Source organism: Boeremia exigua (assembly GCF_020726555.1).
Source record: "Boeremia exigua strain MPI-SDFR-AT-0100 chromosome Unknown C7974scaffold_7, whole genome shotgun sequence".
Taxonomy (NCBI): Eukaryota; Fungi; Ascomycota; class Dothideomycetes; order Pleosporales; family Didymellaceae; genus Boeremia; species Boeremia exigua.
In genome coordinates, this window is record NW_025763524.1 from 636,945 (window position 1) to 654,228 (window position 17,284).

Sequence of the window (17,284 nt, forward strand, 5' to 3'; positions counted from 1 at the left end):
ACACAGCGCTCGAGCACTCCAGCCGTTGGACGTTGTGTGCTTCTCTCCGTTGGCTATAATCTACTCAAAACACCTCAGTAAACACTTCTATACCAGCCAACACCTCACTCCGTTCCAGAAAGGCAATTTATTTAAGATATTCCGGCCTGCCTAGGTAGAAACATTAACTCCAGAGCTTGTGTCCAGCGCCTTTGAGGCCACTGGGTTGGTTCCATAGGACCGGCACAAAATCCTTGATAGGTCCACCAAATCGGAGCGGGGAGAAGAGGTAGCAACCTCGTTGGCTACAACTGACGATTGTCGTACAGTTGACAGAGTTTTGCAAGCTTCAGTAAAGGATTCTGATACAGCAGAGTCGCGAAGCCTGCGCGCGGCTCTCCACTCGCTACACACTCAAAATCATGTGCTTAAAATAGAGAGAGATGGCCTACAAGTTGCTCTTAACAACGAGAGGGCTAAGCTAAAGAAAGGCAAGCCCTTGTCACTGGTTCAGCGCAAGGAAACTTAGGCGCGTACACACTGTTGGTCCCCTCGTGCTCTTGAAAGTGCAAGCAAGCTTCAGGACAAATTTGACAAGGAGGAGGGTAATAACGAGCTTTAAAAAATAACAAGGCAAGAGTTACAAGAGTCTAACAGGCTACTTGGGGTAAAGCTTGCGGAAGAGAAGCGTGAGGGAGCTGTACGTCGGAAGGAGGAGGCAGCAGAGCGAAGCTAAGGAGCGCTAACAAACTAATGCACGCAAAGCTTGAAGAGCTAAGGATCAGGAAGCTCGCAACGCTGCTAAAGCTCCGAAATTGTCCCAAAAAGGCAAGAGAACAGCTCTCTAAGGCTCCCAGCCAAGGAAGAAGCAGAAACGTGGTAATGTAACGCTATGCTTACAGCAGATGGCTAGTCAAAAAATGGTCGTAGCGCACGCTGGTCGATACCAAAGCGTCTGATGCTCAGCCTTCCTGCTGCAAAACTGTCTGTATCATCTTACCAGTGAGCTGCGCTACTTGTAGAGACTGCCCCCTACTGTAATAAACCCCTGCTTTGTCGTTGTGATTGGAGCCCAGTCGCTGAGTATTGTTCTAAAGTCTTTTGGTTATCGTGCTTGTAACTCGCCATGTTTTAGCAAATCAGAGCAATGTTTCTTGCTTATTTCTCCGTCCCTGTATTCATGACCGTGGCTTGGCAGGTGGGATAGCTTGAGCTTAGAGAGCTCTCGCAGCTAGACATTAGCTGTTACCATTGTGTTGATTGGTAGGTGTATGCTATCAAGGCTGATCTCGTAACCTCTGTGCTGCGCTAAGACGAACACGTTTTTAGGTTCTGCCAATCGCATATTCTAGTTGTCGAGCTGCCCATCCACTAGTTGCGGCACAGCAACAGTCAATACTTATTGCGGCACAGCAACACGACACAACAACGCGGGCACCACTCAAAACACACCCCAACACTACACAAGACATACCCAAGACAAGTACACTGCGTAACCTAATGGTTGGCACACGATGTCTAGGTACTGATAAAGAGCTAACTATCAGACGATCAACAGAACGATCAACATTATGGCAATTCTTGCTGCAGGCTATTGCACCTAGCGAGCAACGGTCTTAGGGTATTGTAATCGATAGCGGCTATCTAGATCTGCTAGTCAAGACCAAGCTGGTCTAGAAGTTAAAGCGTCCTCCTCTGCAGAACAAGTGTAATGTGGCGTGTTTCTGACGTTACATGCTGTACATTACACCAAAACAGTATTCTGACTGCTCACCATCAGCCTGTCTCTGAATTTTACTATTAGCACCTTCTGTACGCCTCCCCTGCACAGTGACCAGTACGCACGGCATGAAGCTTACTATTGTCTACATGGTCCACTGATAACATCACGTGGATCGTTTGCGATCCTTTCTTTGCTTGGTTATAAGTATTGGCTCCCATGCCCCACCTGTCACTGCATTTTGTTCCGTCTTATGCAGGAGACTTCGTATAACAAGAGGCTAAGTACCGTTGAAGCGGTAGTCGATTGAAGCAGATTTTACTTGATGTCATCTAACACACAGTTGACGTAACTATCGTCTGACTTCACCACACATAACCAAAAGACCAGAACTTTCCAAGTACCTAGGTATGCTTCTAAAATCCTATCAATATAACTACTTGGCACCTGCTCAAAACAGCTCTCTCAAGTCCGCACACGCGCATGATGGTGACAATAACAACACTTGCTCTGATATACACGCCGAAATATTTGTGGAGTTGCCGGAATTGCCAAGAAAGACACGTCTGTATTCTTCCGTACAAGATCTATCAGCTCCAGTCTAGCATTGCCGTACACACCAATTACTTTTGTACTAACCAGTGGCTATCAGGCGTGCAGATCACACCATTTAGCTTCATCGAACAGCATTCAGCGGCAGCCGAACTCATGCAGTCACGGGAAACATCTCCATTTGTATCTCCATTTCTTTTCCAGAGTCGTGTACAAAAACATAGTAGTTCTCTCAAGAGTCTGTGCTTGCAGTTATGTTGTCCTTACTAGTCTATATTTTGCGTCCTATCATGAACCCCCTGCTAGATAGCTAAAGACCCATGTAGCATCTCAACAGCTGAGCTGGAGGAGATCATGCCACATTCGTCGAAAGGCTCGAGCTGTGTATGTAAAATGACGATGTAAAGCACATATTTAAGTGTCTGAACATGCCTCTTGTAAGTCAATCAAGCATCTCTACCATCTCATCAAAAATCCATTACACAAGAACCGGAACGTTCGCCTTCTTTTGAATTGTCCTCGAAAGAACGTGCATCAAGATCGTCATCATGTACTCGGTTCGCAACGTTCTCCTCACCATCGCTTTGATATGCGTGGTGCCATTTTCTCTGGGCGCCCCGACACCCACTCAAGCCGACACAGTCACTCCACACAGCATCACACAGTTCAGTTACAATTCCACGGGTCATGGACTCGATACGGTCGGTACTCCAAGTCTTCTGGAAGCCGGCATGGTCACCTGCGGGGTTACTAGCCGGCCGGGCCACGATTGTGCGCAGAACGTGTGCCCGCCGAATGAACAGTGCACGGTCAGCGACGCAGGTAACTGCGTGTTTACGAACCCAGTAAACACACGTCCGGTAGGCTGCAGGTACTGCAGGTGCTACAAGACATCGATGTAAAGGCAGTAATCACATTTTTGGCAAGACTTTGATAGATGTTACTAAGATGAAAGGGGTTCAGGAGATGGCGAAGGATCTGTAGAAGGATTTAGAAATGCTTGGAATCGTGAGAATAAGGTTGTTCAGTCGCAAAGCAGTAGTGATTTATAAATTCATTCGTAGCAAGCTTCAAAGACAAACGAGACCAATAATTTAAGCATTTTTCCTAGCTCATCAACTCTACAGTAGCAGAGATTATGTGGAATATCCGGCTACCTTCACACCATCTACCTCGATGCCCTGAGTACTCTCAGAGTAGCTAATGACACTAAAGTCAGCGGCAACCCTATATCATTGGTGAAGACACATTAATGCAGGGTCTCCCTCATGCTTATAGTCGAAGAGCGTCTGCAAAAAGTGCTTCTTCTATACAACTTCATGTTAGAATTCTTCTCCTCTCTATGAAATGAGCGACTATAGAGCTTCTATTATATACAAACTTTTTGTGCATGTAGACTCTGCCGTAGAAGAATATATTCTGCTCTCTAGCTAACTTAATCAGGTTGTGATTGTACTTTCTGTTTACTAATTGCTAATTTGAAGTAAAAGACTTCTACACATTCATCATCTCTGTGTTTTGTCCGTGTCTGGTGATATTGGTTACAGAGGTGCAAGGCTCTTTATCGTTAAGCAATAGCTTCCACCCAGGATAGTCAGCGTACGTCCATCTATAGTAACATACACAGAAATGTCTAACGTCCTTGCGTGTTCCCGCACTGCAGAAATACCTTCACTGGTCTTCTCACGGCCACTCACAATAACTGATTTGATCTCCGGACACCATTTTTCCTTCAACTGTATTAAATCAAGAAGTAATGCCTTGTCCAGGTCCGCAAAATGGCAATAGCGCAGGTCCAGCTGTTCCAGCGAGGCTGGGAGATCTTGAACTTTGACGAGCTTTTCGAACTCGATGGCCATGTGCGTGAGACTCTCAAAATCGCGGAATGAGGGATATGTGTAAACACAGTCTTCGAGGCGTTCTATTTCTTCTCGAAGCTCTGGGTCACTGAGGCTGTAGTGGTGATGGAAGTCCAAATGTAGGGTGTGCAGGTTTTGCTTGTGTGTTTGAAGCAACGCCTTCACAAGCTCCCGTGGCGTAACTAACAGCTTGTAGCCTACATCCCACAGCCATCTGTAGCGGGTTCCGTCAGGGATGATAAGCTTAAAAATAGTCAAACGAGGACATGTTTGTAGTAGCTTTTCCATCGTAATTAACGGCCCTATGCACCAGAATAATTCTGCAGCTGTGTGTGTCAGAGTATTGACTGCGCATGAGCCATCCAGAGTGTCTGGCACATCGCTCTCAGATGAGAACTTTTCGAACAAAGGGTACCGCATAAGAGGTACATAGTCTTCTATGTTGACTGGTCCGTCCTCGTACTGCTTGTGCCTAGAGATGCCAGATTAGCTGCGTTTACCCAAAGTCTACATGACCAAGAACCGAACCGATGATCCGTCTCGCATAGGGTAGGCATCACTACTGAAACCACTTACAGATGGAAAGTCTTCAGCTTGGATAAGATTGAGAGATCAGCTCGCATCTCATGAATACGATGCATCAAAGATCGTGGTGCTTCGATTTGAGCCGTAAACTGAAGGTGCTGCAAATTAGGCAACCGAGCTAGGACTTGCACAGCAAGCGGGTAGTAACACAGGTCAGGTTCAATTTCGGAAGCATGACCTCCTATCAACGCTGAAAGTTCCATGAAGATTGCATCGTGCTCCAGAGCAGGCCATTCATAACGCACTCCCCGGTCATTGAACAAGGCCAGCTCTTTGGTTTTTTGAGCCAGCAATGGATGTTCAATCAAAGTTCTGAGGAAGAGCTTGAGATGAACTAGGGGATCCGTTGGTGATTCGACTATTCGAACACATGAATAGAGTGCTGGCTGTGCAACGTCGAAGAGCATGCGTGACGTGTGACATAGATAAAATAGTGCTCTGACGTCACATGCGCCGCCTGCGCTGAGATAGAAGATGATATTAAGGAGTAGTTCAGTGGACAAATCTGTAATTCTAGCCATCTCGGGACAGATATAAATGGATAAGATCAAAAGGTGTCGTTTGCAAATAGCTACACTACTAATACATAGTGTACGAAGAAGCTTGTTTCTATCGAGTCCTAGGCTGTGCGCACAGAGTTTGTCATATAAGTAGGCTTTGCAACCCATGTTTAGCTACTATAGCTGCGGGGCATATCGACTGTGCGCACAATATACGTCATTCTCGCAGGGGTAGTGCCGTAGCATATGCAGCCCCATAAAGCGGATGATACTAACCACATAGGGCCTGTTCTAAGGGTAATTCAGGACAAAACCGCCTCACTCCGCCAAGAAGTGCTGTGTGCACCCTTTTTGCTATACCCTTGCCTACCTACACGCGAACATCACGACTTGGGCCTGATTCGCGCCTAATTTGGTATAGTGTACGATTTCGGCCCTGATTCGCCCGCTTCTAGCCTTACTCCCGAGTCGACCCCTTTTGGTGATCTATTCCGATCTAGTTCCGCTCTGCACGAACGTGTATGCTCAAACACACTGCACCTGTGGCAGGTTCTGCTTTTTGTCTCTGCTGTCCTTTCTTCCCTGTGACACTGCATACCCGTCTACGTCGTTTATGAGAAATTACAGCCTCTTGACAGCGGCTCTACGCCTTCCTGTTGGACTGTCTGCATGGGCGACCCTGCAAAGAACGAGGCATATGGGTAGAGTAGCTGCTGCAGCGTCCTTGATCTCCACCCAGTCCTTCACCCGCTGACAATTCAATAGCCTGCAGAGCCGGAAATTCCGAACGTTATCTCCCGTCTGCCAGAATTCGGACACTTGTTGTGCAATCCATGCAGAAGCGTCGTGCCCTATAAGACGCTCTAGCACAACCTCCGCGACTACCACAAACCCGGACGCCAGTCTGCAAAGCCATCATCTCTCGGTACAAAGCGCTCTCGTTATCACAGACCGACGCAGACATCGTACCTCTTCCTAGCGAATGCTCCCCGTTGGACTTTCTTGCGCCACCATTCTGTGCTTGTGTAACTGGTGCAGAAGGCTCTAAACGGATGTGTACATTAAAGTTACTCATCACAAAAAATTGCAGTCTTTTTACAACGCTCTGTGCAAAGAGAACAGGAGCAGGTGGCTAAGAAACTGGATTGCATTGCCTTAAATGCGAAGGTCCGTTGGTAGATTCTGCGGGCTGGCTGTGTTTGTTTCCATATGCCTTGAAATGCGTCTTGTAGGAGAAATAAAGGCTTCAACTAGCGCTACAACTAGCGCTACAACTTTCCGATTTGCAGAGGGGGGAGTTCGTCTATGGATGTTCAATGTTGGAGCTCGTTCAAAGTCAACATACAGGCTGCTGAACATAAATCTAATAAGCGCTCTCAGACCGATTCCCGATTCCACCACACATGGATAATCGTCTGGGTCATGCAAATAAAAACGGGTTCCCGACGAGGGCGCCGATATCTGTGTCTCTTGCCACCCTCTATATCATCTTAGCAAAACCACTACAGTCGCTTGCAGTTGCGGTATCCGCTTTTTGCAAGTCGCTAGTTTTTTACCTCACGCTGCACCCTTCCTTGCTTACAGCAACTTGTTATAACAGTCTTAGCGGCTGAGCAAACTCCGCACACTACTTTAAGCGACAAGACTAGATGCTAAGCAGATACAGTAACTGATGCGGCTATGTCATCCACTTTGCAAAGTCGCAGCAGCTCATTGTGGCCATGTGGCGGAATCCCACTCCTTGGCACCCTTGATGATTTTTCCATCAATGGTATCATTTCCAGCACCGACATACAGGACCTTCGAGTACGCAGCCGCGCCCCAAAAACTGAATGTCGTATTGGCCGGCACGAAGACAACGTCGCCAATAGAGAGTGTGGTCGTCCCATCAAAACCACCGACATCAACGCTGACAAGCCCATCAACAACTTCGAGCGCAGTGTGGCCAGGCAGCGAGTACTTCTCAGGCTCAGATCCAGCACTTGGTTTCGACAAGGTGATGGTACCCTGGGTGAAATTGCCATCAGACTGTTGGGATGTGACGAAGGGCTCGACGATAGCGTACGAGGATTTCGCATCACCAGCGAGATATTTAGGACCGTAACCCTTGGCAATGAAAAACGGTGTCTTGGAGTCCTGGGCCAATTCGTTGGCGCCGTTGTGCCAGATCGCATCCTCCTCGGTCGCGCTGTTGGATCCGAAGTTCGTGGGAGGAGTGAAGCTCAATTGGGCATACACATCGTAGCTCTGGAGTTTAGTGATGGTGTCAGAATCGCCACCAGGGTCAGAGAAGTTTCCTTGTGGAAAAGGTGAGTAGCTAGATGAGGTGTAATTCTCGTTTGCGAGGAAGTAGAACAGATCTTCGAAGCCACCGGGCTGTATGACGCCCACCATCTCTACGAAAGGATCGAGGATCTGGAATGTGTGGGTTGTATCGTGAGGGACAGCACCATAGTCTCCGGGTGTGAGGATACGTCCTGAGGTGACATTGTCCTTGTCAGTCCAGAGTGCGTAGCGACCCCTGAGGCAATAGAAGTTCTCAAAGTGGGTCTTATGGGTCTTCAGAAACGTCAGTATTTGATATCGAGTGAAATAATCAAGAGTGCCTTACGTGAGCAAGCACGCCGAGCTCTGTACTAGCCGGGGCCGCAGTGCTGATCATCGAGAAAGCATAGCCTGACGAAGGGCCGGTCACAGGGAAACGATACACCTGAGTTCCAATCCGGTACCCATCGAGTGCATATGCGCGTACGATATAGGGACGGACATAATCGGGCACCTGAGTCACGATGAGATCGCCGACCGCTTTATTCTGCACAGCCTGCGAGCTCGATGGAAGACATGCTGCTAAGCCGATAAGCGATGCGAAAGCGAATGGGAACATGCTGTAAAAGGACTGCTGGAGTGACTGTAGAAACGATCGTAGTGATGTGGATGACAATGTTCATCGGCGGTGGACCTCATCTTTTATATGACCTTGACACCGCAGCCATGGTCGTACATCCTCTTCATGATCAACAGTCTGTAGACATGGGTGGTTCAGGAAAGCCGTGCACTGGCCGCATACTTGCAACGGCGTCATTTCCCATTCTGGTGTGTGCAGTTCAAGGCCGAGATCATCCTTGCAATTAGTAGAACGGCGGCTCTGGGATCTACTTGCTAACCAAGCATGAAGAGCGGGAGGCACTCATTGGTGCCATTTGCCGGGAGGCGCCGTATGGAGTAGGAACGGTCCTTCGCTCGAGAATACCGACATTTACGTGTGTGCAGTGGCGGGTGGTAATGTTGTTCCGACCTTCCGGATTGAATCTGCAGCACGATCTTGGGATCCACCTTGCGAAGTTTTTGACATGGGGGTTTAAGCATTCTTTGTACGAAGGCTCTGATGTTCCTTGGTGCAGCGTGCTAAATTCATATCCGGCACGACAGTGCAGATGCCGAAGCAACTACTTCGCACTCTGGTTATAGAGCACACTGCTTCTAGAATTGTCGGATCAGCGGCTGCATAATCACCGTTCTGCCTGCTTGTCCGTAGTGAAGTTAAGGTCTGAGTTTACTCAACCACCTAGGTACCTACCTAGGTAAACAACCTTTAGCTGGAAGGAGACAGCCCGGGCAAGAAGCATACCCAATATGTTCTAAACAATGCGCCACGACGCGTAAGATTGGATCCGATAACGGTGACAGTGCTAGCGTCCGCAGTGGAGCCGTGAGGGAAACGTTACCGAACAGCGTGCGTCACTAGATGTACGACAACCCGATCTGGCCTGGAATTGCAATCGGCTTCATCGCGTTTCCCAGAACAACTCTTGTCGCTTCTCTCCACAATTGTGCGGATGCTTTTCGCAACCCAAATACGCCAGTAAAGAATCGAAATCCAGCAGGCCGATCTGAACCTACCTGCCCTGTCAACTGCTTTTTGACAATGTACAGGGAGTTATCTGCACGAAATGGAAAACTAGAACCTTACCAAAAACAGAGTCTAATGTGAATCGACACAGAAAGGCATTGACTACTCAACAGGACCCATTCAAACACACTTGTTGTATACCTGGTACCGTAGACTGTACCGAGCACCAACTATCAATTGAGTGAACGTTCAGCACATTTATGAGGGAAAGGAAGACTAACTGCATGATGCCAGAATAGAAGGCTTAGCAAGCATAATCTGAGATGATAAATCTCGGCATGTAACCCTGGGATATAGAGAGGTATAAGAAGAAATCCTGCTACTATCACTTTCCCGCTGCTCCTTACCACTGAACAGGCAGAAAGGACCCTTCCACTGCAAGCCAATCAACCATATCATCACCTTTATGAGCTATCCTCTAAACTGCCTAGGTCAATCGACATTCTCCAGAATCCACGGGAATTCAACCTGTCTCGGCATCTGCTTGTACGAGATGTACGAACCCTCAAACATGCCTAAACGCGTTACATTAGGCTTAGCGCCACGTTGTACGCTCAGATGTACGACCTCTCCTGACTCGTGCTTTGCTCTTGAGTTCTCTACCATATCAGCTATCGTCGTACGAAAATGTTCCAGTGACTTACTGCTCATACAATATTGCTCGCATGGAGACACTTTCCTACGCGGCACGACATATCCGGTGTTACATCGTATGTGTGGGAGACGAAAACATCGAACGAGTGTCAGCACGTCGCTTCGACTTTGGGACTGTGGCTGACGACTGTAGCTGCTCAATGGAGAAGAATGTGCTGCATAAAAAGGCGACTATGTGCGCACGCATATTGAAGTGTAAATCGAAGCCGACGGCATTGTGCACCAATTCGAGCAGCTTGCTTCATTCATCAACTCCGAGATCGAGTCTTGGGGAGTGTGCTACATAGAAGCCCTAGGAGATAGGAACCGAGCGCGCGCATCTATCAACCATTCATCGGCCAGCCCAGCCAGTCACACGTGTGGTGGTGGCGCCAAGTCTCTACATCAAAGCGCTCCTTCTCGTTCCAGCACTCTACGCATGTGGTACCCCAATCATCCATCGTCTGGCCCATGCTCTTAACAACGTTTGGGAGGACAGTGTCATCCCAAAAGTTTTTGACGCCTCCTATGTTGTCATAGCAGTCGTAGTTACCAAAGGCAGTCATGCCATTGAACTTGACGGTAACACTCAACCAAGACTCGGTGACCCGATCATCGTTGGCGGGAAGTGCTACCAGAACATGTTCAGGGACGTTGCAGAACGTGTAAGGCCGGGAGTCCTTGTTGAACTCCTCTATGTAACAGTTGAGCAGAGTGTTGAAACGTTCAATTTCAGTCACGCGTGCAAAGACACCTGCAGCCATCTCATACTAGTACAGAATTAGAAGGTATCGTTGTATGAACATGTTCACACTCACTGTAGCCGCAGCTATACCTGGATATTTTTGATCGCGGAAGATCGCTTGTGCCGTAATAGTGATCCAGGCATTCGTCGCGTAATCGCCCTTGTCGTTGATGTAGGGGACATCCAGAATCCAGAACCTGTCGTAGTACTTGTAAGGCTGCTTCAATGTATTGTCATCCTGCGGCCTGCCTGCGCCAGGCATGTTGGGATAACATCCAATGCGACCACGCTCATATGGGCATATCTTCAGCAGGGCGTCATGGATGATATTGAACAGTCGTTGTCCTGCGAACTCGCCAACATGCTGTTTGACAGTACTCATGCGAATGACAGGCACGTTTTGGTACGACGCCAACAAGCGGCCCTTGTCGTCCTCTCCAACTGCAGGGCGGAACGGGTTCGCGTAACGAGACTCGGGCTCTGGGCCATTCATCAGATCAGCATATCGATACACCACATCGCTTGGCCCTGTCACTGTCAGTAACGCATTGCTCTCAAGAGTTGGCGTTCATACCAATCTGTGGTTGGGTGGAGTTCAACGTCGAATCTTGGTGAGTCGGATCGTGAGCGAATGCGACCACGGCGAGAAGGAGGAGAAGAGCATGGTAGAGTAGCTTCATGTCAGCTGCGACGTGCAACTACTTGCAGTGGGAACGAGCTTGATTGGTGTACTGAATTCCTTTGCGCAAGAAACCGGTGCACGGTAGAGGTCGGGTGCAGTGCGAGTGAAGAGAAGAGTAAGTCAGTGAGCGTGTGAAAGTTCACTGTTCATGTGCAGCGGCTTCACTTGAACGCATATCGTGCAATGTGGGGCCGTCGCCCAAAAGGGAAAGAACGGTAAACAGAGACACTGTCGGTTTTTCACTCCGCTTCCACACTGCACTGCAAGGAGTTGATATCCGAGAAGCTCCAGACATTGTGTATATGGTGAGTACGTGAGTGTGCAGCTTCCCTCGTAGGCATACGCCCGCTTGCTATCCGGTCTCGATGCTTTCGCTGATACCGTGCCCATAAAGCAGCGGTATTTTTAGGGACGTGTGTCTGTGCATATGAAAACCGAGAAGGCAGCTGACTTTGAAGGGGATACTTGCGAGGCACACGCGAATTGATACCTTGAACACACGCTCCGAGTACAGACGCGGAATTTAGCAGCAACGCTTGCTCACCGATGAGACCTCACTAGTGTTGTTGCCAGTCATAACTACCCAGGTTCAGGGTCCAAGTTATGACGATCTCGGCGACTCAAATTGAACGCCCGACGTTCTCTTCGCTTTCATAAAAGCTGTCTCGGTATTTGAGCAGGGATAGCATAACTCATTCTTTGCTGAAACCCCCAATCCTCTTTAAAGTTGGTACATGTACTTTCTTTGATCATCTTCGCCACCGTCTTGTCGCCGTTCTCTTGCCAATTTCTGGTTGTGACGCCATAACAGCCCTGCATAGATCAGGCAGAAGCCACCGCCTGCCACTGTGATTACTAGACCTGTCCTGAAAGCAGTTGGATAGTAAGGTGCTTGGGCCTTGATGAACACGTTTGTCGCCACAAAGTTGGCGCAATTGCCGAATCCTAAGACGATGGCAGTACCGACAGCGACACTAGCACGTCCGCGCAGATTGTTCGACATCCATGCTGTGGACATGGTCATCTGCAAGAATGTGCCGCCGCTCATACAAAATAGGCTAAAGTAGCGCACGGCAGCGGACACATTGCCTTGCTCGGAGTACGCGATCTGGATGGCCCATCCACACGTTGCGCAGAGCACACCAAAGAGGATGAAGGGAAAACGCCAGCCGGTTCGACAGCTCAAGAAAGCGCCGGTGACTTGGAAGAGCATTCCGGTGAGCCATACAGGCACAGACATGGCCTGCGATTTTGCGGCCGTCCAACCGAGTTCGGTCAAGATCGTGGGAGTAAAGGAAGATATTGACGCTGCTGTCATATCGCAACAAAAGAATATCATAGTCCTGGCATAGTAAGTATACGGCCGCGTAACATCGATGAGTTGAGCTTACGGGAACCAGATCTTATAGTCGGTCAAAGTCCTGGCCCATTCCACTTTTCTGAGGTCCAATTTCTGATCCCCCTTGTCTTGCTGAAGTACCGCAAGGAGATGCTCCCGTTCTGTGGTACTTAAGATCTTAGTGCGTTCGGGAAAGTCAGGCACGAACGCGAATACAAAGGCTGAGATGAGGATGGTACCGAGGCCTTCAACAATGAAGATCCATCTGAATCCCTCTAGCCCAGCAATACCGTGCATATTACGGATGCCATAAGCTAGTATGCCGCTGATGCAAGGCCCCAGAGTCCCAAAGCAGAAGAAGCACGCGAATCGAAGTGACATCTGCGCTCGAGTATAGTACTCATTGATCAGGAACGCAGCCCCTAGCTGTGTTAGTACGTTCAATATCCCTGATCAGATGGTGTGGTTTACTGACCAGCCGGTAGCGTAGCTTCAAATATCCCCATTAGGAACCGCAGCGCGAGCAGCCCACCATACGACTGAGTCAGACCTTGGCAAGTAGCCACAATACCAAGGAGAAACATGTTGACACCCAGAAAGATGTTTGGTCGCACGCGAGGCAGCCCCATGATCAAATTGCTAGGAACTTCGATCAGAATGAAAGGTATGAAGAAAATCCATAAGGCTGTGTTATAGCCGTTAGACGGCATGTTGAGGCCTTTCTCCAGTCCTTCAATCCTGGCATTCGCGACTGTCACATATCAGCTTGAAGAATCGACGTAGAGAACGACAGCCTACTATTAGTTCTGTCCAGGAAGAGGACAGTGTATGTGCATCCTAGGACAGGGATGAGACGGAAGTCCATTCTGAGCAGGTAGTTCTGCTTTGGTAGCGCAACGCTGACTACACCAGCCTCATTGCTGCCGCAGTCTTGCGCGGCTACCTCGACCGCTGCTTTCTCGCCCATTGCCATGTCAAAAGAGCTGCATTGGTATGTGCGTCATACAAGAACAAGAAAGCTCGTTCGCGTACTGTAAAAGCAGTTGGAATAGGCGTGAACACTATGCGAGAAAACGGGACGAGCCTTCCAACGGCGGGTAGTACGGCAGATTTTCGATTGCTGTGGCACCCTGTTGTGGTGAGTGGAGGACCCAGTTATATGAAAAGGCTGTTCCCGACAGCTTCTCATTCAGGCAGAGGTATAGCGAACTAACCACAACGAAGACACGGCCGGCGCAGAAAAGAACGAATGAGGTCTAACCGTCACAGGCCCTGCGAACATGAGACGTATAGTGCGCAGATACGGCTGGTAAGCTTGCTTTCTCCAGCCGAGGCCTGCTTGCGCACTGATGACCAACTCGAGATTGTTCAACGCGTTGCGGGTAATAGTACCGAACCTGCCCGAGCCTACAGTGAGCCCGCATGACAGCCAGGTACAAACCTCTTGCTGGGCAATACCGTGAAGACTTGTCACACAATATGCATTCGGAAATGGGCTGGAAGCTGAGCCTGATAAGTAAGTCGACCCAAGATTCGACGATCGTGGCGGAAACGGAAAGGAGCAGCTGTCAAGGCTTTTCAAATCCCTGTGCTAGTTTAGTCCACCCAGACTGCGCAAGGCCGCTCTAACCCAACAACATCAAGGTTACCTTGTAACCATCATGATCGTGTCGTTTAGCGCACTAAGTTACACAACGGACGTCCTTTGACATGCATACCCACGAGCACTAGACGGCGCAGCTATCCTTCTGGCCCTCAGATTGGCTGCTCGGGACGCATTACCAATACGGAACCCTTCCGGACGTTCCGCCCGCCACTCGGTCTCGGTCTTCGTGCATATAACTAGCGCTGAGTGGTGGACTATGCAGTCCAACGGCTTGCTGAAGCAGAAGTCGAGCGCGCGGAACGATACTCGCAACCGATAGATCAGTCCAGGCAGCGCAGGATCGGTGGTCGGCCGATATGCGTACCACATGCAGCCCTCGAGGATACCTTACGCTTCAAAAGGTTACTGGAACGGTACAGTTGCAGCCGTGCATGTGATGTGGATGCTGATGGTTGGTTGACTTATAGTGAAGGAAATCCGCCAGGGCTTGGCATTATGATAGAGTTTCGGTACGATGCGAGCTTAGTCATCCGGTTTGTGAGGTGTGTCGTGTTCGTTGAGACCACGCCTCGTCGGTAGCAGCATGTTACCCTATCGTGCAAGCTACAGCAGCAGCACAGCGTGTAAAGCGGAACCATCAACGGTACAAATCAAGAAGAAACCATCTATATTAACAGTCCGGACAAGCGTTGACGCGATTGTCGCGTTTGGGCCCAACCATACGAGCTAATTGTCCGCCAGGCGATAATCGCCAATACTTGAACATACACAAACGCCTCTATCAAAGAGATAAGCGGCGTAGAGGCCTGACCGACGGGCCGATATGTAATACCAGCGATGACAACGTCTATTTGCCATGAACCAGCACCTGCTTTTCTTTCTTTAAACCCTCAACAACGTTGAGCGGCATTTTGAGGATGTCAGCGACAATATCTGCGGGCGTCAAAGCCAACCACTGAGTCAAAGACACGTCAGCCACACGATCTGCCTTATAGATCTCGATCCAGGTCAGATTCTGGGTCTCCGAAGTGTTCTCGATGTAATGCCCAGAGTTGTCCGGAAAAACAGCAGTATCTCCAGGACCGAAGTCGAAAGTACGTGAGTTGCTATTACCGGTGAAGACTGTCGCACGAGCTTCGCCCTCGTGGAAGTACAGCCACTCCTCGGACTGCTACCTGTTAGCATAGCGACCTACTCCAGATACTCGACTAACTTACAGTAGGATGCCAGTGCAATTCCCTTATACCCCTCGGCTCGAGAACAACGTACGTTGACGCGATCGTCTTCGAGATCGGGAAGTTGGTCGAGTCAATTTTCCACCAGACACCAGCACCACCGGGTGCAGGTTCAGGAGCGTGGGAAAAGGTGCGGTACACATATGAGGCATCAGCTACCAGCTCGCCGGCGCCTCCTGTAATATTCCTTTGTCTTGCAGCGTCACCGGTCGTACTGTTTTGAATGTACGGGTTCGTCTTAGGCAAATTGTCAAAGGTCGACTCAGGCAGACCGAAACTCTTCGCAAGAATCGCCTTTGGCGTCTTTGCAAGCCAGTCGTCAAGGTTGAAAGTTGTTCTATGACGTCGTCAGTGGGCTGGCACTCATTAATCATCGTCAACATACCCAGCAGCGTCGAAGTTTCCATCGTCGAAAGCTAGCAGATACTCGTTCTCATCGTCCAGACCTTGCACGGTATGGGCTTGACCCTTCGGAAAGTACCAAATATCCCCAAAGCCGAGCTCAGTCACTTGATGGCGCCCATTCTCATCTACTGCCGATACGAGTACACGACCAAACAGGACCTGGCCCCATTCCGCCTGGAAATGCCGTCAGCAATCGAATCACAACTTGGCTGATGGGTACAACATACGACACGGTGCCAGTGTAGCTCACGAATAGCACCCTTCTTAAGGTGCTGCTGTGCTGCTGCGATATCATGGCTCTGCGGTAGGTCGTTGTCCACCTGTTCTCGCACCCAGCCACCGGGGAAGATTTTCGTTTTCGAATCAGAGAAGCGCCACTTCAGATTGGGCACAGTTCCTGAATCAGTGCTCTGCTGGCCCAAGTTTGAAGGATTCTCGATGTCCACTTGACGATTGGTTCCTCCTATTTGATGTCAACACATATTTTGTCACTGCGTCTGGGAGACACTCGAACGTACCTAATATAGGGGCACCTTTGCCCTTGCCGTCAATGGGTTGACCATCTGAGAATGGCACGGGAGCTTGTCGCTTCACTACAGCAGCAAAGGCAGAAGTTGCAAAAAACACAGTGACTGCGGTACTGAGTCTCATTTTTTCCAAAGAGGGAAAGGAGTGCCTGCTTCTGTCTTCTCTGAAGAATCGCACGCATTCTTATATGCGCACAATGACACGGTTCTATGAAGTCATGAACCGCTCCTGCGGTGCAACTCATAGCGCATTCGCCCATGTCTGCTTTCGAAGCACGGCATGAGGCCGGATATCTCACCAGCCTATCTCCCGCCACGGGATAGATGTTTTGCAGGTCACCACCTTACTCTGCGAGTCGCCATTGGGCTACGTTACTGATCCCTAATTAAACTTCTGCTACTATTGGTTTATTAGGTAGGATGGCGATCTTCTTCCAGGTCTTGGCGACGCTCCCGGCTTAGTTCATAATGATTACGGTCGTAAGCATTGGATAAGATGTCGTGATGCTTGGTATTCAAATGTTGTGGTGTTGAGCCTGCAGATCAACCCCAGGTTTGTGCGCTAGTTCGATCACACCATTTGCGCATCAAATTGGCATCACCATCCAATCTCAAATCGGATCTGGCAGTCTCGCCAACCTCTATCTCTCTTCTGGTGATTTGGATCACTGGGTACGTATCCGTCGTTTGTACATCTCTAACATCTTCGAATTCGCTCTATTTGTTCCGTCCAGCATCGACGAGCGTTGAAGGAGGTGGATTGATATTTTTCGAGGGTGATCGTAGAGCTGACTGGACTTGCGCCCATCTCTTTAGAACGATCGGTAGTGCCTTCTCATCACTCACATCTCTTGGCAAGCATGTCTGTGCTCTGCAGTACCTTGGACTCACTTCGGCTATCGACACTGCCGTCTTCACGTCTCAAGAATGAATCGCGATTAGTAGAGGATCTGCGGCGATTGAGATTTGTGGAAGACGATCTCAACAAAGAAAGCATGCAGCTCACG

The 17,284-nt window shown here is 49.3% G+C and overlaps 6 protein-coding genes across 6 annotated transcripts; 1 reads left to right on the forward strand and 5 right to left on the reverse strand.

Moving 5' to 3' along the window:
• The first annotated feature begins 2,704 nt into the window (after positions 1–2,704).
• On the forward strand, positions 2,705–3,252 carry C7974DRAFT_199140 (uncharacterized protein). Its single transcript, XM_046136743.1, has one exon. It carries the CDS (start codon positions 2,800–2,802, stop codon positions 3,151–3,153), a length of 354 nt encoding a protein of 117 aa, XP_045996123.1. The 5' UTR covers positions 2,705–2,799; the 3' UTR covers positions 3,154–3,252.
• A 288-nt stretch (positions 3,253–3,540) lies between these two features.
• On the reverse strand, positions 3,541–5,305 carry C7974DRAFT_395893 (uncharacterized protein). Its single transcript, XM_046142022.1, has 2 exons — positions 4,687–5,305; positions 3,541–4,582 (listed from the first exon to the last, which is right to left on the reverse strand). The coding sequence occupies exons 1-2, from the start codon at positions 5,214–5,216 to the stop codon at positions 3,793–3,795; spliced, it is 1,320 nt and encodes a 439-aa protein (XP_045996124.1). The 5' UTR covers positions 5,217–5,305; the 3' UTR covers positions 3,541–3,792.
• A 1,551-nt stretch (positions 5,306–6,856) lies between these two features.
• On the reverse strand, positions 6,857–8,213 carry C7974DRAFT_199178 (quercetin 2,3-dioxygenase). The gene is made up of 2 exons (XM_046136744.1): positions 7,807–8,213; positions 6,857–7,754 (listed from the first exon to the last, which is right to left on the reverse strand). Exons 1-2 carry the CDS (start codon positions 8,077–8,079, stop codon positions 6,906–6,908), a joined length of 1,122 nt encoding a protein of 373 aa, XP_045996125.1. The 5' UTR covers positions 8,080–8,213; the 3' UTR covers positions 6,857–6,905.
• A 1,851-nt stretch (positions 8,214–10,064) lies between these two features.
• On the reverse strand, positions 10,065–11,524 carry C7974DRAFT_199193 (uncharacterized protein). The gene is made up of 3 exons (XM_046136745.1): positions 11,058–11,524; positions 10,557–11,011; positions 10,065–10,508 (listed from the first exon to the last, which is right to left on the reverse strand). The coding sequence occupies exons 1-3, from the start codon at positions 11,161–11,163 to the stop codon at positions 10,083–10,085; spliced, it is 987 nt and encodes a 328-aa protein (XP_045996126.1). The 5' UTR covers positions 11,164–11,524; the 3' UTR covers positions 10,065–10,082.
• A 362-nt stretch (positions 11,525–11,886) lies between these two features.
• On the reverse strand, positions 11,887–13,477 carry C7974DRAFT_413867 (major facilitator superfamily domain-containing protein; the record flags this gene model as incomplete). The annotated part of the gene is made up of 4 exons (XM_046143765.1): positions 11,887–12,508; positions 12,557–12,926; positions 12,980–13,255; positions 13,303–13,477. The coding sequence occupies 4 exons, from the start codon at positions 13,475–13,477 to the stop codon at positions 11,887–11,889; spliced, it is 1,443 nt and encodes a 480-aa protein (XP_045996127.1).
• A 1,155-nt stretch (positions 13,478–14,632) lies between these two features.
• On the reverse strand, positions 14,633–16,401 carry C7974DRAFT_455340 (RmlC-like cupin domain-containing protein; the record flags this gene model as incomplete). The annotated part of the gene is made up of 5 exons (XM_046145962.1): positions 14,633–15,278; positions 15,328–15,682; positions 15,731–15,924; positions 15,978–16,213; positions 16,269–16,401. The coding sequence occupies 5 exons, from the start codon at positions 16,399–16,401 to the stop codon at positions 14,958–14,960; spliced, it is 1,239 nt and encodes a 412-aa protein (XP_045996128.1). The 3' UTR covers positions 14,633–14,957.
• Positions 16,402–17,284: the final 883 nt, after the last annotated feature.

Coding starts and splice junctions, on each gene's coding strand:
- C7974DRAFT_199140 (XM_046136743.1), top strand. CDS start 2,800: ATGTACTCGGTTCGCAACGTTCTCCTCACCATCGCTTTGATATGCGTG.
- C7974DRAFT_199178 (XM_046136744.1), bottom strand. CDS start 8,079: ATGTTCCCATTCGCTTTCGCATCGCTTATCGGCTTAGCAGCATGTCTT. Junction 7,755..7,806: donor AGCTCGGCGTGCTTGCTCAC/GTAAGGCACTCT, acceptor ACGTTTCTGAAG/ACCCATAAGACCCACTTTGA.
- C7974DRAFT_199193 (XM_046136745.1), bottom strand. CDS start 11,163: ATGAAGCTACTCTACCATGCTCTTCTCCTCCTTCTCGCCGTGGTCGCA. Junction 11,012..11,057: donor CTCCACCCAACCACAGATTG/GTATGAACGCCA, acceptor TGACAGTGACAG/GGCCAAGCGATGTGGTGTAT. Junction 10,509..10,556: donor CAGGTATAGCTGCGGCTACA/GTGAGTGTGAAC, acceptor ATTCTGTACTAG/TATGAGATGGCTGCAGGTGT.
- C7974DRAFT_395893 (XM_046142022.1), bottom strand. CDS start 5,216: ATGGCTAGAATTACAGATTTGTCCACTGAACTACTCCTTAATATCATC. Junction 4,583..4,686: donor AAGCTGAAGACTTTCCATCT/GTAAGTGGTTTC, acceptor TGGCATCTCTAG/GCACAAGCAGTACGAGGACG.